Source organism: Ranitomeya variabilis, chromosome 1 (assembly GCF_051348905.1).
Source record: "Ranitomeya variabilis isolate aRanVar5 chromosome 1, aRanVar5.hap1, whole genome shotgun sequence".
In the NCBI taxonomy this organism is placed as follows: domain Eukaryota; kingdom Metazoa; phylum Chordata; class Amphibia; order Anura; family Dendrobatidae; genus Ranitomeya; species Ranitomeya variabilis.
Genome location: NC_135232.1, coordinates 1050626559 through 1050653904, shown reverse-complemented (window position 1 = coordinate 1050653904; position 27346 = coordinate 1050626559). Strand labels below are relative to the sequence as shown.

The window sequence follows — 27346 nt, the reverse complement described above, 5'->3', positions numbered from 1 at the left end:
CAGATGTCACTGTTCTATAGGGGAGATCGTCGTGGCACACTCGTTATTAATTGGACTACGGCAGACAGGTAGTATATGGTTTATTTTACGTTTTTTTGCAGGCGCTGAAGTATGGTTAAATTAAGAATATTAAAATATTTTTTTCTGGCTGTGTCTTTATTTTATTTTTTTAACTCTTTCACTACACTAGGACTAATAATGGATAGGCGTCTTATTGACGCCTCTCCATTATTAACCTGGCTTAATGTCACCTTACAATAGCAAGGTGACATTAACCCCTTATTACACCATCTCCCACCGCTACACGGGAGTGGGAAGAGGGGCTAAGTGCCGGTATTGGCGCATCTTACAGATGCGCCATTTCTGGGGCGGCTGCGAACTGGTATTTGTAGGCGGGGGGGGCCCAATATCTATGGCCCCTCTCTAGGCTATGAATATCAGCCCGCAGCTGTCTGCATAGCCTTTCTGGCTATAAAATATAGGGGCCCCCACGTCATTTTTTTTTGGAGTCCCCCTATTTTAATAGCCAGTAAAGGCTACGCAGACAGCTGCAGGCTGATATTCATAGCCTGGGAGGGGCCATGTGTATTAACCCCTTCCAAGGCTGCAAATATTGGCCCCCGGCCGTCGGCTTTCCCCCTCTGGCGCACAAAATTGCGTGGGAGCCCACGCCGTTTTTTTTCTTATTTTTTTCTTTATGTTCATTTGTCAACATCGGCCTCTCTATGGATATATCTATATAGATCTATATACATAGATGTTTCTATCCATAGATCTATCTGGCTAATTTCACACATTAGGTTTTTGCCGTCAGGCACGATCCGGCGAGTTTTGAAAAAAAACGATCCGTTTTTTTTCTGCTGAATCCTTTTTTTCTCATAGAGTTGTATTAGTGGCCACACGTTTCATCCGTTTTTTGCCGGATCCGTCAAAACAGAAAACACATACAGAGGAACGGTTTTTCTCTCCGGCGAAAAAACGCACAGCGACGGATCCAGCATAGATAGGCCGATGTTGATAAATGAACATAAAGAAAAAAATGGCGTGGGCTCCCGCGCAATTTTCTGCGCCAGAAGGGGAAAGCCGGGGGCCAATATTTGTAGCCTGGGAAGGGGGTAATACCCATGGCCCCTCCCAGGCTATGAATATCAGCCCGCAGCCGTCTGCGTAGCCTTTACTGGCTATTAAAATAGGGTGACCCCCCAAAAAATGACGTGGGGTCCCCCTATATTTTATAGCCAGAAAGGCTATGCAGACAGCTGCGGGCTGATATTCATAGCCTAGAGAGGGGCCATGGACTCCAAGACTTCTCCCGTGCTGCACCAATCCTCTGGAATGCTCTACCCCAAGATATTAGAACCATCCACAATTTGCATAGTTTTAGGCGCTCCCTCAAAACACATTTGTTCAGAGCGGCCTATCACGTTCCCTAATCAAACTCATTTTATGTTTGTGTGTGTAGCCCATTCACTATCTCCATCTACCCCCCACTCCCTGAAGATGGCTGGACCATTATTGTAAATACATCATTGTAAATACACACCTGTACTTTGTATCTCCCCACCTTTACTGTAGATTGTAAGCTCTCACGAGCAGGGTCGTCGTATTTTGTTTTATCCTGCTTTATTACTGTATTGTTAACATTGTTACCTATGACTGCTGTGTTTGAAACTGTTAAACTGTAAAGCGCTGCGGAATATGTTGGCGCTATATAAATAAAGATTATTATTATTATGGATATTGCCCCCCCCCCCCCCCCCCCGGCTACAAATACCAGTCCGCAGCCGCCCCAGAAATGTAAGATGCGCCAATTCCGGCACTTAGCCCCTCTCTTCCCAATCCCATGTAGCGGTGGGATATGGGGTAATAAGGGGTTAATGTCACCTTGCTATTGTAAGGTGACATTAAGCCGGGTTAATAATGGAGAGGCGTCAATAAGACGTTTATCTATTATTAATCCTACAATAGTGAAAGAGTTAAAAAATAAAATAAAGACACAGCCAGAAATTTTAATATTCTTCATTTAACCATACTTACCATACTTCAGCGCCTGCAAAAAATGTAAAATAATAAACCGTATGCTATCTGTCTGCTGTAGTCCAATTAATAACGAGTGTCCCACGACGATCTCCCCTATAGAACAGTGACATCTGGTGATGTCACTGCTCTATAGGACCTTCAGTGACACACTGACAGGAGACAATGGCTCCTGCAGTGCATCACTGAGAGGTTACCTTAGTTCAGAGTCCCACTTTATGGCATTTGCTGCGTGGGAAATTTCTCACACAGCAATGCCAAAAGTGAGACTAGGGACTATTTTTTTACAGCGGCGGAGGAATACAGTGCGGAAGGATACCTTCCTCCCGTCATTGTGTAGCGCCCCCACTGTCGCAGGGCCGAGGGGTACCCGGTACCGGGCCTACGAGTCTCTGCTTCTGGGGGTTGTCACGGCGGCTAGACCCCGGTCCGTGACCCTGCCGTGGGGCGCACAGTGAATGATAGGTGTAGATGTTGGTGGTGCAGTTGTGGGGTGCAGGTCGCGGTAAATAACGAGGACACCAGGTTGCAGTCTCTTTACCTCTTTACTGGAGATCTCTGAGTCCTCAGTCCAGAATACGGTTCACCAGGCTGCGCAAGTCCGGCCGGTCCAATGGCACCTCCAGAGTTCACTTCACAGGTGGAAATCGGTGCCTTCCTTCTTAGCGCTATGTGTTGTAGTCCTTCCCTGCTGTGCTTACGGAAAGTACCCCACAACTGTTGTGTCTGTTTCTTAAGTTCCCTCACAACTCGATTAAATGATGTTCTTCTAATCGTCCGTCCCTTCCTGATGTTACAGTTAGAACGGCACCCGTTTGTCGGGTAGGCCTGGAGTTCTTCCGGGACCCTAGAGACGCCCCTCTCCCGCAATTGCCTCCCAAGACTTCATAGGTGATATGTGTTAGACAGCCCGCCTTAGACTGACTGTCCTGCCGCTGTTTAGAGTATTGCTTGAAGCTGAATGTTATAATACTCCCTCGGCGTTCCGGCCACCGGTAGTGCGCCTCAGTAGGGTGTTGCTCCGGTCTTACAGCACGACCCCTACTGGAATTCTCCTATTGCTTGATCTCGTTTCTCACTCAGCACAATCTATCTCGCTTCTAGTCCTTTCTTGGGCCCCGCCGCTTCCCGGAGCTGGCGCGGACCCGTTACGTTCTTTCCAATGCCAAGCCTCTGTCAGGATCCCACCCCTGACAGAGACCCTACTGTCTCTTCCTCCACAACACCCTCTGCCACTAGGTGTTGCTTCGTCCAATCCAGTCAGCTTTCTGATCTAACTTCCTGCCTGACCCCCGGTTTACCCACTATGGTGGGGAGTGGCCTAATGAATAGCACCCTTAGCTCCCCCCGGAGGCCCTGCTGTGAAATGTATTGGTGTCTGTGATACCTGTTCAGATGAACTCCTTCAGTGCCATCGGATGCACCATGGCTCCCCATAGTGGCGGAGCCACAGTACTGCAACGACCAGGACTCTGGGGCGCTGCACTTGTATTCCAGGAGCCCCGAGAGAGTGGTCACATCAGCTGATGCTGCTGTTCCCCATGAGAGATCGTCGTGGGACACTCGTGGATTTCTGCGGATCAGGGAGTATATTGTTTGTTTGTTATTTTAACATTTTTTACAGATGACACTGGCTTCGGGGAACAAAGTGACAAGTGATGGTGAGTATGTACTCTATGTTATATGTACTGTATCTCTATATGTATGTATGTATTGTATGTAATGTATGAATGTACTGTATGTAGTATTTATGTTGTATGTATGTATGTATGTATGTAGTATGTTGTATGTATGTTGTTGACAGACCAAAAGTTTGGACACACCTCATTTAAAGATTTTTCTGTATTTTCATGACTATGAAAATTGTAAATTCACACTGAAGGCATCAAAACTATGAATTAACACATGTGGAATTATATACTTAACAAAAAAGTGTGAAACAACTGAAAATATGTCTTATATTCTAGGTTCTTCAAAGTATCCACCTTTTGCTTTGATGACTGCTTTGCACACTGTTGGCATTCTCTTGATGAGCTTCAAGAGGTAGTCACCGGGAATGGTCTTCCAACAATCTTGAAGGAGTTCCCAGAGATGCTTAGCACTTGTTGGCCCTTTTGCCTTCACTCTGGGGTCCAGCTCACCCCAAACCATCTCGATTGGGTTCAGGTCTGGTGAGTGTGGAGGCCAGGTCATCTGGCGTAACACCCCATCACTCTCCTTATTGGTCAAATAGCCCTTACACAGCCTGGAGGTGTGTTTGGGGTCATTGTCCTGTTGAAAAATAAATGATGGTCCAACTAAACACAAACCGGATGGAATAGCATGCCGCTGCAAGATGCTGTGGTAGCCATGCTGGTTCAGTATGCCTTCAATTTTGAATAAATCCCCAACAGTGTCACCAGCAAAGCACCCCCACACCATCACACCTCCTCCTCCACGCTTCACGGTGGGAACCAGGCATGTAGAGTCCATCAGTTCACCTTTTCTGCGTCGCACAAAGACAAGGTGGTTGGAACCAAAGATCTCAAATTTGGACTCATCAGACCAAAGCACAGATTTCCACTGGTCTAATGTCCATTCCTTGTGTTCTTTAGCCCAAACAAGTCTCTTCTGCTTGTTGCCTGTCCTTAGCAGTGGTTTCCTGGTTTCCTAGCACCTATTTTACCATGAAGGCCTGCTGCACAAAGTCTCCTCTTAACAGTTGTTGTAGAGATGTGTCTGCTGCTAGAACTCTGTATGGCATTGACCTGGTCTCTAATCTGAGCTGCTGTTAACTTGCGATTTCTGAGGCTGGTGACTTGGATAAACTTATCCTCAGAAGAAGAGGTGACTCTTGGTCTTCCTTTCCTGGGGCGGTCCTCATGTGAGCCAGTTTCTTTGTAGCGCTTGATGGTTTTTGCCACTGCACTTGGGGACACTTTCAAAGTTTTCCCAATTTTTTGGACTGACTGACCTTCGTTTCTTAAAGTAATGATGGCCACTCGTTTTTCTTTACTTAGCTGCTTTTTCTTAATACAAGTTCTAACAGTCTATTCCGTAGGACTATCAGCTGTGTATCCACCAGACTTCTGCACAACACAACTGATGGTCCCAACCCCATTTATAAGGCGAGAAATCCCACTTATTAAACCTGACAGGGCACACCTGTGAAGTGAAAACCATTCCTGGTGACTACCTCTTGACGCTCATCAAGAGAATGCCTAGAGTGTGCAAAGCAGTCATCAAAGCAAAAGGTGGCTACTTTGAAGAACCTAGAATATAAGACGTATTTTCAGTTGTTTCACACTTTTTTGTTAAGTATATAATTCCACATGTGTTAATTCATAGTTTTGATGCCTTCAGTGTGAATGTACAATTTCCATAGTCATGAAAATACAGAAAAATCTTTAAATGAGAAGGTGTGTCCAAACTTTTGGTCTGTGCTGTATGTAGTATGTATGTTGTATGTATGTATGTATGTATGTATGTATGTAGTATGTTGTAGGTATGTAGTATGTATGTTTGTGTTTTTTTTTACATTCAACACATTAGCCGGATGATGGGACTACTACTGTCCCATCATTGACTAATGTGTCAATCACTGTCATTGTAGCAGGCAGAGCCCGATGGAACTTGTAGTCCCATCGGACGATGCCTGCACACAGACCTAAAGACCCCCGAGAGGCCCGTACAGACCCCCGGCAGGCCCGCACAGACCTCCCGAGAGGCCCGTACAGGCCCCAGCAGGCCCGCACAGACACCCGAGAGGCCCCTACAGGCCCGCACAGACCCCTGAGAGGCCCGTGCAGACCCCCGGCAGGCCCGCACAGACCCCTGAGAGGCCCGTACAGGCCACGGCAGGCCTTCACAGACCCCCGAGAGGCCCGTACAGACCCCTGGGAGGCCCGCACAGACACCGCCTGCACACACAGACACATACAGTCTCCGCCCACGCACCACCCACACTCTTCCCCCCCTCCCGAACTGGATGTGCAAGGAAAGAAAGGGTTTATTTTAATTCCGATATTTGTGTCCCATTGACTTGCATTGGTTTCCGGTATCGGAATCGGCGATACCCGATATTTTTGGGGTATCGGTCCGATACGATATTTCCCGATATTGGAAGGTATCGCTCAACACTAACTATAAGTGCATTAAAATTTGTTCCGATCGACATCCTCACCAGTTTATAGATTTACTGCAGTCTCCTTCTGGATCACTCCTCCTCATCTTTGCCGAGTCAGACAGGGACAGTTGTATGAGGCGGTGCTACTTACACCTATGTAAGTGAAACGCCCGCCAGGGCCGTGGGGTACTCGGTACCGGGTCCGGTACTTAAAGGGATGTCACAGCAGCAGTGAGCCGGTCTGTGGCCCTGGGCGCCCATGTTAAAGGGAAAGTCTATAAAGGGGTTTGTTAAATGTTTGTGACGCCATCTGTGGCATTCGGTCAGGGATGACCGACGCTGCTTAAAGGGGTCCTCTGGGGTGATGTTATGGCAGCAGGGATGCTATGGCTTCCCACAGGTGAAGCTGGGTCCCCAGGGCTCCCGGTGTAGTAGGGACAGGTGGTAGGTGGTGTAGAAAGAAACGGAGGATACAGGGCTGCAGTCTCTTTACCTCTTTACTGGAGTTCAGGCAGCCACAGTCCAGGGTACCGGATCACAGGTACTGGTATGGTCTGGCTTGGAAGCAAATCTGTCCCCCAGGTTGGTAGGACACTACCTGTACGACAGGTAACTCGAGCCTTTTTACAGGATCTCTATCACGACCCGGGCTCTATCTGCTACTGTGTCCTCGGGTGTTAATGGTGGACAGGTGACTTGAAGTCCAGCCGTCCGCCGGTTTCTGCCGTAGGGCATGAAGTTACCCCCACAACCTTGGTCTTCCGGCTAGCGGTGTCTGCGCTCAGCGTGGAGAAAGCTCAGTCGCAGCTTCTCTCTCCAGCTCTTCACTCTCCTTTGCTCCTTTTCCTCCTTCACGCTTTCTACAGCTTGTTCCGTCCTTTTCTCTCTCTCTCTCTCTCCTTTCCAGGAGCTGCAGCACCTCATGTGGCTGCACGACCCCACTCTTTCCTCTCTCAGACTCTCACAGACTGACTGACTCTGCTTTCCCTCCAGCCAGAATATATAGGGGAGTGTTGTGAATTTGGATTCTGGGCTCCCCCGGTGGCCGCTTGTGGAATTGGACTTGTCATCCTCTTTCCTGTTTCACCTGATTCCATCAGTAGTGGGTGTCGCTATTTAAGCTCATTTCTCTGGTGGTTTCTTGCCGGTCAACAATGTTATCTGATGCCTCTCAGTGCTTGTTCCTGCTTCTAGACAAACTACTGATAAGTTGGACTTTTGTCCATGTTTTGTTTTGCCTATTTGTTCCAGTTCGCAGCTGAAGTTTTGTTACTGTGTCTGGAAAGCTCTCGTCGATCAGGGATTGCTACTCTGGCGTTATGAGTTAATGCCAGAGTTTAAGGTAATCTCTGGATGGTGTTTTGTTAGTATTTTTCTGCTGACCATGAAAGTATACTATCTGTCTTCTGCTATCTAGTAAGCGGACCTCAAATTTGCTAAGACTATTTTCCTGCTGCGTTTGTTGTTTCATCTGAACTCACCGTCATTATATGTGGGGGGCTACTGTCTTCTTTGGAATATTTCTCTAGAGGTGAGCCAGGTCTTATATTTCCCTCTGCTAGCTATTTAGGTCTTAGGCCAGAGCTGGGCATCTAGCTATAAATAGGAAATGCTACCTGGCTATTTCTAGTTGCGCGGCAGGCTTAGTTCATGGTCAGTATAGTTCCATCTTCCGAGAGCTTGTCCCTCTATAGGCTTGCTATGATCTCTGCCTGCAGAGATCATGACAGTTTGACCGGCCCCTTAAAGTGTTAAAGACCCAGGTTGAGAAAGGAGAGTTATAAGAAGTCTGCTGGAATTTTTTTTTTTTTTTTCCTCCAGTCTGCCTTGCTGCAGTCTTTTTTCTCTCTCTCCTCCTAATCTCTGTATGCTCTGTGTGCACCTGACAATAATGGATCTCCAGAGTGTAACTGCGGGTTTGAATAATCTCATCACGAAAGTACAAAATTTACAAGATTTTGTAGTACATGCTCCGGTATCTGAGCCGAGAATTCCTTTGCCGGAGTTCTTCACAGGGAATAGAGCTAGCTTCCAGAATTTCCGAAATAATTGTAAGCTTTATTTGTCCCTGAAGTCTCGTTCAGCTGGAGACCCTGCTCAGCAGGTTAGGATTGTGATTTCCTTGCTCAGGGGTGACCCTCAAGATTGGGCCTTCTCATTGCCAGCAGGGGATCCTGCGTTACGCAATGTGGATGCGTTTTTTCTGGCCTTGGGCTTGCTTTATGAGGAACCTCATTTGGAACTTCAGGCAGAAAAAACTTTGATGGCACTATCTCAGGGGCAAGACGAAGCTGAAGTTTTCTGCCAAAAATTCCGTAAATGGTCTGTGCTTACTCAGTGGAATGAGTGCGCCTTGGCGGCAACTTTCAGAGAAGGTCTCTCTGATGCCGTTAAGGATGTTATGGTGGGGTTCCCTTTGCCTGCAGGTCTGAATGAGTCCATGACAATGGCTATTCAGATTGATAGGCGTCTGCGGGAGCGCAAACCGATGCACCATCTGGCGGTGTCTATGGAAAAGACGCCAGAAAGTATGCAGTGTGATAGAATTCTGTCCAGGAGTGAGCGACAGAATTTTAGACGGAAGAATGGATTGTGTTTCTATTGTGGGGATTCTACTCATGTTATATCGGCATGCTCTAGGCGTACAAAGAAGCTTGATAAGTCTGTTTCCATTGGCACCATTCAGTCTAAGTTTATTTTGTCTGTAACCCTGATTTGCTCTTTGTCATCCATTGCCACGGACGCCTATATTGACTCTGGCGCCGCTCTGAGTCTTATGGATTGGTCCTTTGCCAATCGTTGTGGTTTTGATTTAGAGCCTTTGGAGACTCTTATTCCTCTGAAGGGGATTGACTCCACCCCATTGGCTAATAATAAACCACAATACTGGACACAAGTAACCATGCGTATCAATCCGGATCACCAGGAGATTATTCGTTTCCTGGTGCTGTATAATTTACATGACGATTTGGTACTGGGATTGCCATGGTTGCAGTCTCACAACCCAGTCTTGGACTGGAGAGCTATGTCTGTGTTGAGCTGGGGATGTAAGGGTATTCATGGGGACGTACCTTTGGTTTCTATTTCGTCGTCCATTCCCTCTGAAGTCCCTGAGTTCCTCTCTGATTATCAAGACGTCTTTGACGAACCCAAGCTTGGGTCGTTACCTCCGCACCGTGAGTGCGATTGTGCCATAGATTTGATACCGGGTTGTAAATATCCAAAGGGTCGTTTGTTTAATTTGTCTGTGCCGGAACATGCTGCTATGCGGGAATATATAAAGGAGTCTTTGGAAAAGGGACATATTCGTCCATCTTCTTCTCCCTTGGGAGCTGGGTTTTTCTTTGTCTCAAAAAAAGACGGCTCTTTGAGACCATGTATTGATTATCGGCTTCTGAATAAGATCACTGTTAAGTATCAATACCCATTGCCATTGCTTACTGATTTGTTTGCTCGTATAGAGGGTGCTAAGTGGTTCTCTAAAATTGATCTTCGTGGGGCGTATAATTTGGTGCGGATCAGGCAGGGGGATGAGTGGAAGACCGCATTTAATACGCCCGAGGGCCACTTTGAGTATTTGGTCATGCCTTTTGGTCTTTCTAATGCCCCTTCAGTTTTCCAGTCTTTTATGCATGATATTTTCCGCGATTTTCTGGATAAATTTATGATAATATATCTGGATGATATTCTGATTTTTTCTGATGACTGGGACTCTCATGTCCAGCAGGTCAGGAGAGTTTTTCAGGTTCTGCGGTCTAATTCTTTATGTGTGAAGGGGTCTAAGTGCGTTTTTGGGGTCCAGAAAATTTCCTTTTTGGGGTATATTTTTTCTCCCTCTTCCATTGAGATGGATCCCGTCAAGGTGCAAGCTATTTGTGACTGGACTCAGCCCTCCTCTCTTAAGGGTCTTCAGAGATTTTTGGGCTTTGCCAACTTTTACCGCCGATTTATTGCTGGTTTTTCGGATGTCGTTAAACCACTGACTGATTTGACCAGACAAGGCGCTGATGTTGCTAATTGGTCCCCTCATGCTGTAGAGGCCTTTCAGGAGCTTAAGCGCCGTTTTGCCTCTGCCCCTGTGTTGCGTCAGCCTGATGTGAATCTGCCTTTTCAGGTTGAGGTTGACGCTTCGGAGATCGGAGCTGGGGCAGTGTTGTCGCAGAAAGGTTCCGACTGCTCCGTCATTAGGCCTTGTGCCTTCTTTTCTCGCAAATTTTCGCCCGCAGAGCGGAATTATGATGTTGGGAATCGGGAGCTTTTGGCCATGAAGTGGGCGTTTGAGGAGTGGCGCCATTGGCTCGAGGGGGCTAGGCATCAGGTGGTGGTATTGACTGACCACAAAAATTTGATTTATCTTGAGACTGCCAGACGCCTGAATCCTAGACAGGCGCGCTGGTCTTTATTTTTTTCTCGCTTTAATTTTGTGGTGTCATACCTACCGGGTTCTAAGAATGTTAAGGCAGATGCCCTTTCTAGGAGTTTTGACCCGGACTCTCCTGGTAATTCTGAACCCACAGGTATCCTTAGGGAGGGAGTAATTTTGTCGGCCGTTTCTCCTGATCTGCGGCGGTCCTTGCTAGAGTTTCAGGCGGATAGACCGGATCGTTGTCCGCCTGATAGACTGTTTGTTCCGGATGATTGGACCAGCAGAGTCATCTCTGAGGTACATTCTTCTGCATTGGCAGGTCATCCCGGAATTTTTGGTACCAGGGATTTGGTGGCAAGATCCTTCTGGTGGCCTTCTCTGTCACGAGATGTGCGAGTCTTTGTGCAGTCATGTGACGTTTGTGCTCGGGCCAAGTCTTGTAGTTCTCGGGCTAGCGGACTGCTGTTGCCCTTGCCTATTCCTAAGAGGCCTTGGACACACATCTCGATGGATTTTATTTCAGATCTGCCTGTTTCCCAGAAGATGTCTGTCATCTGGGTGGTCTGTGACCGTTTCTCTAAAATGGTCCATTTGGTTCCTCTGCCCAAGTTGCCTTCTTCTTCTGAGTTGGTTCCTCTGTTTTTTCAGAATGTTGTCCGATTGCACGGTATTCCTGAGAATATTGTTTCTGACAGAGGTACCCAATTTGTGTCTAGATTTTGGCGGGCATTCTGTGCTAGGATGGGCATAGATTTGTCTTTTTCATCTGCTTTTCACCCTCAGACTAATGGCCAGACCGAGCGGACTAATCAGACCCTTGAGACATATCTGAGGTGTTTTGTCTCTGCTGACCAGGATGATTGGGTTGCTTTTTTGCCATTGGCAGAGTTCGCCCTCAATAATCGGGCCAGTTCTTCCACCTTGGTGTCCCCGTTTTTCTGTAATTCGGGGTTTCACCCTCGATTTTCCTCCGGTCAGGTGGAATCCTCGGATTGTCCTGGAGTGGATGCGGTGGTGGAGAGATTGCATCACATCTGGGGGCAGGTTATGGACAATTTGAAGTTGTCACAGGAGAAGACTCAGCGTTTTGCCAACCGTCATCGTCGTGTTGGTTCTCGGCTTTGTGTTGGAGATTTAGTGTGGTTGTCTTCTCGTTTTGTCCCTATGAGGGTCTCTTCTCCTAAGTTTAAACCTCGGTTCATCGGCCCTTATAGAATATTGGAGATTCTTAATCCTGTTTCTTTCCGTTTGGACCTCCCTGCGTCCTTTTCCATTCATAACGTTTTTCATCGGTCGTTATTGCGCAGGTATGAGGTACCTGTTGTACCTTCTCTTGAGCCTCCTGCTCCGGTGTTGGTTGAGGGTGAGTTGGAGTACGTTGTGGAGAAAATTTTGGACTCTCGTGTTTCCAGACGGAAACTCCAGTATCTGGTCAACTGGAAGGGTTACGGCCAGGAGGATAATTCTTGGGTCAATGCATCTGATGTTCATGCTTCTGATCTTGTTCGTGCCTTCCATAGGGCTCATCCTGGTCGCCCTGGTGGATCTGGTGAGGGTTCGGTGCCCCCTCCTTGAGGGGGGGGTACTGTTGTGAATTTGGATTCTGGGCTCCCCCGGTGGCCGCTTGTGGAATTGGACTTGTCATCCTCTTTCCTGTTTCACCTGATTCCATCAGTAGTGGGTGTCGCTATTTAAGCTCATTTCTCTGGTGGTTTCTTGCCGGTCAACAATGTTATCTGATGCCTCTCAGTGCTTGTTCCTGCTTCTAGACAAACTACTGATAAGTTGGACTTTTGTCCATGTTTTGTTTTGCCTATTTGTTCCAGTTCGCAGCTGAAGTTTTGTTACTGTGTCTGGAAAGCTCTCGTCGATCAGGGATTGCTACTCTGGCGTTATGAGTTAATGCCAGAGTTTAAGGTAATCTCTGGATGGTGTTTTGTTAGTATTTTTCTGCTGACCATGAAAGTATACTATCTGTCTTCTGCTATCTAGTAAGCGGACCTCAAATTTGCTAAGACTATTTTCCTGCTGCGTTTGTTGTTTCATCTGAACTCACCGTCATTATATGTGGGGGGCTACTGTCTTCTTTGGAATATTTCTCTAGAGGTGAGCCAGGTCTTATATTTCCCTCTGCTAGCTATTTAGGTCTTAGGCCAGAGCTGGGCATCTAGCTATAAATAGGAAATGCTACCTGGCTATTTCTAGTTGCGCGGCAGGCTTAGTTCATGGTCAGTATAGTTCCATCTTCCGAGAGCTTGTCCCTCTATAGGCTTGCTATGATCTCTGCCTGCAGAGATCATGACAGGGGAGCCACCCACAAACTGGATCAGAGCTCCCATCCTTCTGGCCTGGAGTAAGAACATGTTGTATGTTTGTGATACCTGATAAAGGGATCCTTCCTCGCTTAAAAGCATGACATCACTCCCTTCGTGAGGAAAGCAATGCCACTGTAACAACCAGTGGTGTTACATAAGCCTGTATCGCTTCAGAACGAAGCTCCATAGACCTACAAAAAGACGCTGGTCCACAAATAAACCTCAGTGTGATCCAGCTAGTCTGATATGAAGTCACTCGATCTGGAGGAGAAGTGGAACGGTGCTGGAAACCGGCAAAGGCTGTGACTGGTAAGTATTTTAATTCACCAACACTACATCACTTATATATGTAGAAGGGTGAAGGGGACACAATTATTGTTGGGAGGGCTTCTTTAATGTTCTATGGTAGTGACATGTTTTGCAAAACTTAAACATGCGGAGTTGTATTCAGTCCATAATCAGCATTACCTCGCCAGTCATCCTCATGGAATCAGCCTCCTGCGCCGGCGTCATCTAAGTAGTGCAACCCATTAGCGGCCGCCGATCGGCTGCAGAGTCTACATTTTGTCAGAATAGAATAAGTGATCTTTCGCTCCCTGGCGGATGTTGTTCCCAGCAGGATGGTGGGTGACTCAGCGATGGGGGCTTAGTATCAATTATTTTTTTATAACCGCTTTCCCCATTGTCCAATAATGGGTAATCCAATTAAAGTCACAATGCATAATAGATTAAAAGGAATCTTTCAGCAGGTTTTCCTATGTAATCTGAAGACAGCAGGAGATAAAGGCTGAAACACAGAATTCAGAGATGTGTCACTTGTCAAAGTGCTGCTGTTTACTAATTGTGAAGGATTTATCACTAGGAGATTATCATTGCCGACTAGTCTAGTCACACCCCCTCCTATAATAGGCTCCTGAGAGCCTGGTGGGGGAGGGGGCAGCTTTCTCAGCTCTGCTTCATGCTACATCTAAGAACTGTGTCATAACTCCTGCACCCAGTAATCTAAGTGATACATCTTTGGATTCTGGGTTTCTTTATCTACATTATGCTGCTCTCAGATGAGGTAGCAAAAAACAAACCTATTGACCATGGAATGCATACCAGTTGTCAATTTACAGTGCCTAATACATTTGTTTCTTCATGAGAAAGGCTCTCCCAAGAGCTCTCTGGTAGCGACTTATTCTGCTCTCCCCATTTAAAATTCATGCATGCTCTGACAAGTCAAATGTGCATGTGTATGGTGCAGCCAGGAGAGAAAGTTGTCAGTCAAATGAATATTCAACTGGCTGCTATGTAATTCGTATGGCCACCTTAAGAAAGCAAGTATCAGTTGACAGATATTTGGGTTACTGACGTGTTAGATAGTAACATAAAAATGACATAACCATAGAAATAATACATCAGATAAATAACCATCAGCCAAATGATTGTTTTGCCAAAAGTTCTCTCCAGAGTTCACCATACACAAGAACACTCGGTCAAGTGCACCTATGTTCTCTACCAAAAAACTGCTGCCAGTCTTCTGGCGGTGGCTTTTTTTTCCTAGAGACAAATAGGATTGGCCATTGGAAAATCAAACATGCTGGATTTTTCTCTCATCCGATGTCTCTGTCGGGGGAGAGTTGAGAGCCCCCCCCCCCCATTAAACTTTAGACTGTTGGCAGATCCTACCGATAGGAGTGAGATTGGTTATGTTAGTCCAGTGTTTATGGCCTTAAGTCATCAGGAAATGCTGGTGTTTGTAGGGTTGTAGCTTTGGGAATTCAGCTACGGAATATTCTGTTGTAAGTGAAGATAAAATAAGCAAAGTCAAGCTACAAAGGTTTCCAGTTTTGGAAAACTCCTGCACCACATCTGTTTTACTAAAATGACCTGAGCTTACTCACCCTCTCCTGGTCCAGCGCTGTCTCCTCTGTGCTACCCGTGTATGTTACTGTCTGCAGCGTTTACATCCTATTGATAGTGCTGCAGCCAATAACTGAACTCGGCAGCTCAGCTGAGCCGCTAAGCTCCATGTTTGGCGCTGCACACAATAACAGTCACTGGGAGCAACGGTGGAGATTCAGCTCTGGACCCGGGGAGGGTGAGCACAACTCACTTTATTTCTCTACCACAAACTGATAGCTGGGGGACAGGAGTTTTCAGAAGCCATTTATCCCCTTTAAGTGATTTGGAAATCTACGTAGAATGCATTTCCGAGGTCACCTTGTTCTTTAGGGACACAGTCCTAGATACCTACAATTTATTCCAAAATAACTACAGATTTCTGACCCCACAATCTGGACCTGGAGTATATATACAGCTCTGGCAAAAATTAAGAGACCACCACATCAAAACCCTGTCATGGGCAGCCCAATCTCCAGACCTGAAAACCTCTGGAATGTAATCAAGAGGACGATGGATAGTCACAAGCCATCAAACAAAGAAGAACTGCTTACATTTTTGCACCAGAAGCAGTGTGAAAGACTGGTGGAAAGCATGCCAAGACGCATGAAAACTGTGATTAAAAATCCTGGTTATTCCACAAAATATTGATTTCTGAACTCTTCCTGAGTTAAAACATTAATATTGTTGTTTCTAAATGATTATGAACTTGTTTTCTTTGCATTATTTGAGGTCTGAAAGCACCGTTTTTTTTTTTATTTTGACCATTTTTCTACGTCAGAAAAAAAAATCCTAAATTTATTGCTTGGAAATTGGGAGACATGTCAGAAGTTTATAGAATAAAAGAACAATTTACATTTTACTCAAAAATATACCTATAAAGAGAAAAATCTGAACTGAACATTTTGCAGTGGTCTCTTAATTTTTGCCAGAGCTGTACATACTGTATTATATATAATCCTCGATCCCACCACATGTTAGTGATTTAATTGACGGTGTCACTTGACAAGGCAGTTTCGTTTGATCATTTATTAGCAGGAGCCAAGACCAACCCAATAATACGGCCATGCACACAAGCCCCTCTATCTGTGCCATAGGAATTGTTAGCTATTGCCTATTGTCATTGCATTGCTTAGTATTGATATGAAGGATTCTTGGGCCTTTAGTCTCTTCGGAAACTTATACCTCCTACCATTGAAGAAAAACCCTGCCTGCAAGCGGCGCGTGTATGCTTATGGTGGTGATAAGGGAAACGGCTCTCACCGACAGTCATCTCCTGAGTATGGCCGGCTTAACCGTGCACTGCTCACATTTCTTCCTATAAGGAAGCAGAGCTTATAGTAAATTGAGCTTATAGTAAATGGAGTCTGTGTATTCTGTGTGTTTCACACTTGCTGACATGAACAGACTTGCAGCCGCTGCGGTTGCTTTTGATCTGATGATTGTTCAGTGACTACACAAAGATAGTGCCGCTTTCCTCCCCCATTATATTAATGATCTGTCAAGTGAAAATGGTTGTCATGTAATATAATGCATTGGCAAAGCTAGCTAGCAAAAACCACATTAGGCAGAAGAGTAAACATGGGCAGGAAAAGTATTCAAAGGGGTAGTCCGGCACCAGAAAATGATCTGGAGATGATGGGACTTGGACTCTTTCAACAAGCAGTGATCCCGCAAGTCCCACCTTAGTACCGGCGCTCTGGTGTTACAACTACAGTTATGCTCCTTTTAGAAGGGGGGGATAATTGAGGAACCCAACCCCATTCCCAACTGTGAGGGGTCTAAACACACCGGCATGAACCTGATGAACATTGATTGGATGTGAGGATTGTTTAGCCAGCTTAGAAATCATTATTCTCGGCAGCCAATTGTCCTGCTTAAACAGGAGATGTGCTGCCGAGGACAATGTTATGATGTATTAACAATTGTTTTATGTGCATAGAAATGTAAGCAAGTCATTAAACAAACGCTGATAAGCTCGTGTGTCGCCGATAGGTGGTCACTTAACAGCTATGGTCGACACATGTTAGCCCAACATGGCGGGTTGGTAAGACCTCTACAGAATGAACAGTAGACACAGAATACACATCACCACCATAACTGCGCAGGACCTGTACTACACATGGACCGGGATGGTCACTGCTCACAGACAGCATTGTGCATCTCACACCCAGTCCTCATAAGTGCATGGAGTCTGTTGGCCTGTGGTAGAAAAAAATTACAAAACTTAGAAAAATGCCAGCACTTAAAGAAGCACTCCGGACAAAAATTGTATTCCCTTTATCTTTCTAAATATGCCTGTAATGTAGTCTACTTGCATTATAATGCTTACTGATGGACATCTTCCCCAATTTCCAGCTCCGCTTTGGTCCTCTTCTGGGTCACGTGAGCGCTCCTCCTCCTCCTATCTCACATAGGGACTGCTGTGTGGGGTGGTGGTACTTTCACCAATGAGTCTATGGGGCTCAGAATGAGATACAGTGATGGGAGTAGCACTGCCTCACACTGCGGTCCCAGTGTGAACTGGCAAAGAGGAGGAGCGGTCATGTGACCGAGAAGAGGAGCGGAGCAATACTGGAAACGGGAGAGGATAGCGATCTGTAAGTATAGTAATAATCCTTTTTATTTCTATATCGTCAACATACTCCGCAGCAGTTTACATTTTAGAGGGGCCTTGGGCATCTGCTTGTTCAGGCTCCGTGCACAGGTCCACCCTCGCAGGAACAGTGTGTATGCAATATATTAGAAGTTTCTAGTTTATTAAAGGAACCTGTCACGCCCCCCCAGGCATTTGTAACCTTGTGCAGCAGTAATGCTGCATTCTGACAAGGTGGCTCTTTTAGTTCGGGTGCCCTGCGCTGCTGCAATAATCGCTTTTGAAATTTGTTCCTCATACCGTGAAATCGTCCCGGGGGCAGGTCTCTCCCCTCAAATCCAAACGCCTCACAACCGTCAATCATGGCCTCAGCGCGCCGGGCGCCGCCTCCTCTTCCTTCAGTAGCGTCCCCGGTGCTGTTTTTTTTTTTCGGGCATGCGCAGTTGCGCTGCCCTTCGAACTTACAGCGCAGGCGCCGGGGACACTACTGAAGGACGAGGAACTAAAAGAGCCACCTTGTCAGAATGCAGCATTACTGCTGCACAAGGTGGCTCTTTTAGTTACAAACGCCTGGGGGGTGACCGGTTCCCTTTAAATGCTTATTTTGCAGCTTGTTCCGCTGCAGGTTCACTATTGTGCTTGTTGGCTTCATGATTATAATATATATATTTTTTTTGCATTCACAGATTAATTCTTGTGATCAAAATCTGAACATTTGTTGTGAGCTTCTGGAGTTGAATTCAAAGATCCAGGGACAACTATTCACCATCCTCAATGTCACAGCAAGAGAAGGTAAGAAACAAAATTGGTGCAAGCTCTCATCACATGGACACAGCCTTTATAATTTACTGTTCTGCATCTACCATACCACCCGACTTTTTAAGAAGGGAAAGAGGGATAAAGATTGCGGCGCGCGCAGTGTGCCACGGCAAATTTTCAGCCAAGCCTCTGACCACATCCATTTCGCAACTAGTCACACCCATATCCACGCCCCATCCACACCCATTTAGCATTGCTGATCATGCTGTTTCATAAACAATAATTATAAACAAAAAATATGGCCACACATGATGCTCAATACTGTATAATGGCCACACATGATGCTCCATACTGTATAATGGCCACACATGATGCTCCATACTGTATAATGGCCATACATGATGCTCCATACTGTATAATGGCCACACATGATGCTCCATACTGTATAATGGCCATACATGATGCTCCATACTGTATAATGGCCACACAGTGCAGGATGGGAGCAGCACATGACAGGATGGAGCAGCACATGACAGGATGGGGGCGCAGGATGGGAGCAACACATGACAGGATGGCAACGCAGGATGGTAGCACATGACAGGATGGGGCCGCAGGATGGGAGCAGCACATGACAGAATGGGGCGCAAGATGGGAGTAGCATGATAGGATTGGGGCGCAGGATGGGAGCACATGACCGGATTGGGATGCAGGATGGGAGCACATGACAGGATTGGGGCGCAGGATGGGAGCACATGACAGGATTGGGGCGCAGAAAGAGAGTAGCACATGACAAGATGGAGGCGCACTAAACAGGATGAGGGCGCAGGATGGCAACGCAGGATGGGAGCACATGACAGGATTGGGGCGCAGGAAAAGAGTAGCACATGACAAGATGGAGGCGCACTTAACAGGATGAGGGCGCAGGATGGCAGCGCAGGATGGGAGCATATGACAGGATGGGGCGCAGGATGGGAGCAGCACATGACAGAGTAGGGCACAGGATGGGAGCACATGACAGGATTGGGGCGCAGGATGGGAGCACATGACAGGATTGGGGCGCAGGATGGGAGCACATGACAGGATTGAGGCGCAGAATGGGAGCACATGACAGGATTGGGGCGCAGGATAGGAGCAGCACATGACAAGATGGAGGCGCACTAAACAGGATGAGGGCACAGGAAGGGGGCGCAAGATGGTAGCAGCACATGACGAGATTAGGGCGCAGGATGGGGGCTGCACATGACAGGATGGGGGAGCAAGATGGTAGCAGCACATGACAAGATTAGGGCGCAGGATGGAAGCAGCATATACAAGGATGGAGACCATATACCAATATACATTCTCGGCACCCGGGTGTAGAACGGGTTCAATAGCTAGTCTATCTATATACACACACTGGTATATGTCCCTTAAACTGGGCTTCATCTTGGTATATACAGTATAGTATACAGTATATACAGTACAGTATATACAGTATATCCCCCATCCTGGTAATATATATCCCTTATCTTGGTATATGCCCCCCATTCTGCTGCTGTTCTTTAACCCCTTTATTACCTATTCCGTAATAGTACAACAAAGGTAATAAACCACGGTTCACCGCCGGCTCCGGCGCTGAGCCCGCACTGAACCGGGCACATGTCAGCTGATCTATACAGCGGAGCCATACGTGTGTACGAGGTGTACCGAGCGGAGCCACGTGTGTGTACGAGGTGTACCGAGTGGAGCCGTGTGTGTGTGTACGAGGTGTACTGAGCAGAGCCGCGTGTGTGTATGAGGTGTACCGAGCGGAGCAGTGTGTGTATGGAGCGGAGTCGAGTGTAATTTTACATTGTGTAGTACATAACAGCAATTGTGATTTGCTGTCTCATTATAAAGCACATGATACAGTGTCAGGCTTAGCTTAATGTCAGGCTTTACAAAGCTGCAGCACCCAATGAGGCTCAATTGCATGGGAATTATTGGTGAGGCAGCCAATGGGGAAAAATAGCAAGCCACATTGATTAGACCAGGGTTGTCGCCCTCTCCCAGGGAGCTGCAGCTGCTCCTCCTCCAGCATTCACTGTCTGGACTACTGCACAGACTACTGATACGTCGCTCTGCAATCACAGCAGCCGAGGCCAGTAACAGAGGAGGCTGTGAGTGTCCATCCCACCCACCACCCTGCTCAGCCCCACTCATTCAATGTAGGATTAGCCAGGCATTTTAGCTCCCTCCGCTGCTGCTTATAAGTCGCCCGCCAGGGCCGTGGGGTACCCGGTACTCATAGCTCCCAACCGTCCCTCATTGTGCGCGACTGTCACGGTTTTGAGCCCGCAGACAGCAGGAGATTCAACCGACTAGTGATGTGTCGTTCGTGAACGAGCCGACACAAAGAGCCGGCTCCCTGCTGTGAACGATGGGAGCCGGCACACCAGTGAGAGCCACTAAAATCCCTGAATGGCTCTCACTGGGCGCAAAATCCTGGACTTCGGGAGGCGTAACTCCGCCCACCTGAGCAAAACCCCGCCCATTCATCAATTTAATTGACTCTCTAAGAAGTGGGCGGAGTTTTTGCGGTAGGTGGGCGGAGTTTCGGACGCCTGAACATATATTCAATAGGGATCTAATAGGAACCACAAAGAGCCGGTTCACGAGCCGAAAGAGCCGGCTCTTTTTGGTGAGCGGAGCCACGAGAGCCGGATCACCAAAAAGAGCCGGACTGCCCATCACTACAACCGACACGCCCCCTTGTTTAAGCCATGCCCCGGGCCCTTACCCTTCCGTATGGCTGCTTGCTTTCTGTGCACAGGACCTGTGATGAGGTCACAGGAGGGGAGGAGTCAGGGGTCACATGATCGGGACCTCTGTGGCTTGCAGGACTCGGCTGCCTGTGCTGGTTGCCAAGTTGCAACATGGACGGTGCCGCAGCCGCAGGATAAGGTAAGTAATGCCTTGTGTGGGGTCAGGAGGTGTACAGTGTGTATGGAGCAGAGCCGTGTGTGTACGAGGTGTATGGAGCGGAGCCGTATGTGTACGAGGTGTATGGAGCGGAGCCGTGTGTGTACAAGGTGTATGGAGCGGAGCCGTGTGTGTACGAGGTGTGTGGAGCGGAGCTAAATGTGTACGAGGTGTACGGAGCAGAGCCGTGTGTGTATGAGGTGTATGGAGCAGAGCCGTGTGTACGAGGTGTGTGGAGCGAAGGCGTGTGTGTACGAGGTGTATGGAGCGGAGCTAAATGTGTACGAGGTGTACGGAGCAGAGCCGTGTGTGTACGAGGTGTGTGGAGCAAAGGCATGTGTGTACGAGGTGTATGGAGCGGAGCTAAATGTGTACGAGGTGTACGGAGCAGAGCCGTGTGTGTATGAGGTGTATGGAGCGGAGCCGTGTGTGCAAAGTGTAAGGAGCGCAGCCGCGTGTGTAGGAGTAGCTATGTGCGGCCATTATATGGTACGAAGTATCATGTGTGGTCATTACAGTATGGAGCATCATGTGCGGCCAATATACAGTATGGAGCATACTGTGGGGTCATTATACAGTATGGAGCATCATGTGGGGCCATTATACAGTATGGAGCATCATGTGTGGCCATTATACAGTATGGAGCATCATGTGTGGTCATTATACAGTATGGAGCATCATGTGTGGTCATTATACAGTATGGAGCATCATGTGTGGTCATTATACAGTATGGAGCATCATGTGGGGCCATTATACAGTATGGAGCTTCATGTGGGGCCATTATACAGTATGGAGCTTCATGTGGGGCCATTATACAGTATGGAGCATCAAGTGTGGTCATTATACAGTATGGAGCATCATGTGGGGTCATTATACAGTATGGAGCATCATGTGGGGTCATTATACAGTATGGAGCATCATGTGGGGCCATTATACAGTATGGAGCATCATGTGTGGTCATTATACAGTATGGAGCATCATGTGGGGCCATTATACAGTATGGAGCATCATGTGTGGTCATTATACAGTATGGAGCATCATGTGGGGTCATTATACAGTATGGAGCATCATGTGGGGTCATTATACAGTATGGAGCATCATGTGGGGCCATTATACAGTATGGAGCATCATGTGCGGCCAATATACAGTATGTAGCATCATGTGTGGCCATTATACAGTATGGAGCACTGTGTGGCCATATTTTTTTGTTTCTAATTATTGTATATGAAACAGTGTGATCAGCAGTGCTAAATGGGTGTGGTTGGGACGTGGATATGGGTGTGACTAATTATGAATGGGTGTGGTCAGAGGCGTGGCCTAAAATTTGCCGCGGCGCGCGTTGCACGCCGCAAACTTTGGCCCTCTTTCCCATCTTTAAAAGTTGGGAGGTATGCCAGTACTGGGTCGGGTGTTCACAGGGGGATGTCACGGTGGCGACCCGGTCCGTGGTCCTGGGAGCCCAGGTAAAAGGGAGATTGAATAAAGTTTATGTTCGTGACGCCACCTGTGGTATTCGGTCAGTGCTGACTGACGCTGCTTTAAGGAGTCCTCTGGGGTGATGTTATGGCAGCTAGATGGTATACCTTCCCACAGGTGAAGTATATCCCCAGGGCTCCCGGTGTGTAGATAGAAGATGATGGTGAAGGGTGCAGTAAAGAACAAGGACACAGGTTTGCAGTCACTTTACCTCGTTTACTGAAGACTTCAGGCAGCCACAATCCAGGGCACCAGATCACAGGGCAGGCAGGGTCCGGCCAACTTGGAAGCAAATCCAGAGTCCCCTTTACCAGGTGGAGTTAAAAGCCTTCCTATAGCACGGTGGTGTTGTAGTCCCTTGCTGCCTATGGCTTCTGATAAGGTCCTCACAGTTCTTCTCTCTGTCCCCCATATAGGATAGGACACAAACCTGTATGGCAGGTGACTCGAGCCTTTTTACAGGGTCTCTATCACGACCCGGGCTCTATATGTCACTGTGCCTCCTGGGTATTGAGGTGGACAGGTATATTGCAGTTCAGCTGTCCTGTCTCTGCTGTAAGTCGTAGAGTCCCTTACACCCTCGGTGTTCCGGCTACCGGTGTCTGCGCTTTGCCAGGGATCCTGCGCTGTCCGTCGTTGGCTATAATGGAAGCATGTGGATGCAGGGTCCGTCACTGTGAAAAGCAGGAATCCAGCGACGGATGCCGTCTTTTCAAACTGAGCATGAGTGGAAAAATTTCCCGTCAGGGAAATTCTCTCTCGCTCTCTCTCTCTTTTTACTATTGATGCTGCCTATGCAGCATCAATAGTAAAAAGATATAATGTTAAAAATAATTAAAAAAAATAAGAAATCGTGATATTCTTACCTTCCGGCGGCCCCTGCAGCCTTCCCGATGCTCGCGTTCCCAGTGATGCATAGCGAAATGACCCACGAGACCGCTACGTCATCACAAGTCATTGTCTCATTATGCATCACTGGGTACAGAGCATCGCGAGCTTCGGCAAGGCTGCGGAGGCCGCGCGGACGCCGGAATGTGAGAATATCATGATTTTTTATTTTTTTTATTATTCACATGGGTTGTGTTGTGTATGCCTTTTCGCAGCGAAAAAACACGGCGAAGACGCATACACAACGTGTGCACATAACCTTCTAGGGTGCACTGGAACCGTAAAAAAACGGCTCCAGTGCATCCGTTTTTTACAATCAGCACAGGATCTGTCTTTTCAACATTTTGACGGATTGTGACTGATTGTAAAAAAACTGAAGTGTGAAAGAGGCCTAAGCCCTGGTGTTACGTACCTCAAAGTCCCCTCTCTCTCCCTCTCTGAGCTGTACCTACTACCGCACACTGGAAGAACAACACGGGAAGGGGCGTGGCCTAAACAAGGGGGCGTGTTGGCTGCTTCTCCTGCTGTGTGCAGGAGAAGCAGAGTCCCGTGCGGGACTGCGGGGCAAAGCCTCCAAATCGGGACAGTCCCGCACAATGAGGGACATTTGGGAGCTATGATCTACCCATCTGTGCATCAATGTACCACAGGCATATATCAAGCATGATAAGTGCCATAGCAAAAAGGAAAATGGGCTGCCTTACACCATTGTTACACTTGTCTCTCCTTTCTCCATCCCGGTCTTTAACCCCTTCATGACCTTGGGATTTTCCATTTTTCCGTGTTCGTTTTTCACTCCCCTCCTTCCCAGAGCCCTAACTTTTTTATTTTTCCATTAATTTGGCCATGTGAGGGCTTATTTTTTGCGGGACGAGTTGTACTTTTGAATGACATCATTGGTTTTACCATGTCATGTACTAGAAATTGGGAAAAAAATTCCAAGTGCGGTGAAATTGCAAAAAAAGTGCAATCCCACACTTGTTTTTTGCTTGGCTTTTTTGCTAGGTTCACTAAATGCTAAAACTGACCTGCCATTATGATTCTCCAGGTCATTACGAGTTCACAGACACCTAACATGACTAAGTTCTTTTTTATCTAGGTGGTGAAAAAAAAATCCAAACTTTGCTTAAAAAAAAAAAAAAATTGCGCCCTTTTCCGATACCCGTAGTGTCTCCATTTTTCATGATCTGGGGTCAGGTGAGGGCTTATTTTTTGCGTGCCGAGCTGGCGTTTTTAATGATACCATTTCGGTGCAGATAAGTTCTTTTGATCGCCCATTATTGCATTTTAATGCAATGTCGCGGCGACCAAAAAAACGTAATTCTGGCGTTTCGAATTTTTTTCTCGCTACGCCATTTAGCAATCAGGTTAATCCTTTTTTTTATTGATAGATTGGGCGATTCTGAACGCAGCGATGCCAAATATGTATAAGTTTTATTTTTTTTATTTTTTTTATTGATTTATTTTGAATGGGGCGAAAGGGGGGTGATTTAAACTTTTATATATTTTTTTTTTCCCATTTTTTTTTTACTATTTTTTTTTTTTTTTTTACTTTTGCCATGCTTTAATAGCCTCCATAGGAGGCTAGAAGCTGGCACAACGCGATCGGCTCTGCTACATAGCAGCGATCATCAGATCGCTGCTATGCAGCAGAAATGCAGGTGTGCTGTGAGCGCCGACCACAGGGTGGCGCTCACAGCTACCGGCGATCAGTAACCATAGAGGTCTCAAGGACCTCTATGGTTACTGTGCAGAAGCATCGCTGACCCCGGATCATGTGACGGGGGTCGGCGATGCGCTCATTTCCGGCCGCCCGGCCGGAAGCGCCTGCTAAATGCCACTGTCTGCGTTTGACAGCGGCATTTAACTAGTTAATAGCGGCGGGTGAATTGCAATTTCACCCGCCGCTGTTGCGGGCACATGTCAGCTGTTAAAAACAGCTGACATGTCCCGGCTTTGATGCAGGCTCACCGCCGGAGCCCACATCAAAGCGTGGTATCTGACCTCGGACGTACTATCCCATCCGAGATCAGAAAGAGGTTAAAGGGAACCTGTCAGCAGTTTTGGCCGATATAAGATATGGCCACTGCCTTTCAGGGCTTATGTACAGCATTCTATAATGCATTCTTTTCTATGGGGCTGTGCACATGACTGATTTTTTTTTTTCCCTCGCACTGAGTGGTCCATTGAATAAAACTGGAGACATGTCCGATATAAATCCAAGGGGTCGTATCAAAATCGGCAAAGAAACTCTATGGGTCCTTCAAAAAATTCTAACCGCACTCTGATTTTCACAGATACAGAAAGGGCAAGGTGGAGAAACTTTTTTTTTTTCTCTCTGCGTTTGAGAAAAAGTGATGATTGAAATTGAAAATTGAACAACTTATCACATGATTTTGCATTTCCAGTCAATATAAATGAAGTTATCACTAATTTTAGATGTATTTTAGATGCAAGTGTGTTTTATAAACATTTATCATTGTTTTTTACTTTAAAGGTGGTCAATATGCTGGCGTTGAAACACTTAAGAGTCGCTTTCTGCCATGGCTGGGCACCTGCTTCTCCAACTCGTCATGTGCGGACAGCAGCTTCTCTCTCCTCCAGGTACAACACCAGAATCCCCACAGGCGCAGAGGAAATCAGCACATAGTGCTGGACATGCTGGTGCATAACGTAAAAAAAAACCATAAAAAAAAAACAAAAAACAAGTCATGTCCTGTTATCACAGCACATGTTGAAAGGGTTTTTTATTCCATTCCATGCCTAATAGGATACAGATGATTGACTTGAAATTATATCTCCAATATTCTTCACAGGTTGTCAGGCCTAAATTACAAACTTTGCATTCTATAGGACTGCAGACTTGTGATCCTCACAGCGCCTGCACTGTGAGGATTCTCCAATGTCGGCGCCTGGAACGGTGGTCATGTGACCACGAGTATGTGATATGGATACTCCATGCCAGAGCCGATTAGATTGTTTCTGGCCCCGCGTAATACACTTGCAGTGAGTGCATTGGAAACAGTCTTGTTGGATTCTCACCAATGGTATGCATACCGCATACTTGAGGTCACGTGACCGCCGCTCCAAACGATGACACCAGAGAATCTTCACAGTGCGCACTGTGGGCGCTGTGAGGATTCACAAGTCTGCAGTCACATAGAGTGACTGCAGACTTTATTATTTTGGGCCAGACAACCCCTTTAATCAGCCTACCAAGGTCCAGTGCTAACTGTCTGCCATGGCTACGGCCTTTATTGATTTGCTGTAGAGGTGAAGTCATGTCTAAAACACTTGTAACCACTGCTGGCAATCACTGGGCTCAGCAGCTCATGCCGCCAGACCTCTGTAACTTATGGTACAAAATAGTTTTAAAAGAGACAGATTCTTTAAATATAGAGAAATGTGCTTAGAACACTAAGTAAAAATAACACTAAATTTCAGGACTCTCTGGAAAGAGACAAACGAATGAGACAATTGTCATCCTCTCAGGAGAAAGAGCTGAACAAGCTGGAATCGCAGTTGGCATCTACACGTGTGGAACTCAACTCTGTGAGACAAGAGTAAGTTAACAATTGTGTTTTTTTGATTCTTTATGGCAATCATCATGTGACAGCACGATGTCACAGCTGCAGCCAATCACTAGCTGCAGCGGTGACCTCAGCAGTGACTGCGGCGCTCACATATTAAGTCATCACTAAAGCCCAGTAAGCAGAGATCAGGTGTTTTACATAGTTTAATATTTTACACCATTGTCAGCTGATTGTAAAAACCATTCATGGGTTGGAGAGCCATCCATTACGTAATCTCATGAGATGCAGAGACAACAGAGATTTTTTTCCTCTTTACTTACAGCCTTCTTGAAGCTCAAATGGAACTGGAGGAAACAAAAACTAAATCAGCAACTACCCTCCTAGCCACCGAGGATGAGATACTGCAGCTGAGAGCAGAGTAAGGGGAAACTACCAAACTTCAATATT

At 46.8% G+C, this 27346-nt stretch overlaps 1 protein-coding gene across 5 annotated transcripts in view; it reads left to right on the top strand.

Moving 5' to 3' along the window:
* SPATA18 (spermatogenesis associated 18) overlaps nt 1–27346 on the top strand; it is a 72654-nt gene that overhangs the window by 25152 nt on the left and 20156 nt on the right. For 2 of the 5 annotated variants that reach the window (XM_077279778.1, XM_077279777.1), the window contains exons 2-5: nt 17990–18095; nt 25864–25970; nt 26811–26929; nt 27222–27317. In XM_077279778.1, coding sequence (XP_077135893.1) covers nt 17990–18095; nt 25864–25970; nt 26811–26929; nt 27222–27317 — 428 coding nt within the window. Of the gene's footprint in view, nt 1–16509; nt 16529–17989; nt 18096–25863; nt 25971–26810; nt 26930–27221; nt 27318–27346 lie in introns of those variants that run through there. The other 3 variants (XM_077279780.1, XM_077279779.1, XM_077279781.1) reach the window with 2 other exon arrangements.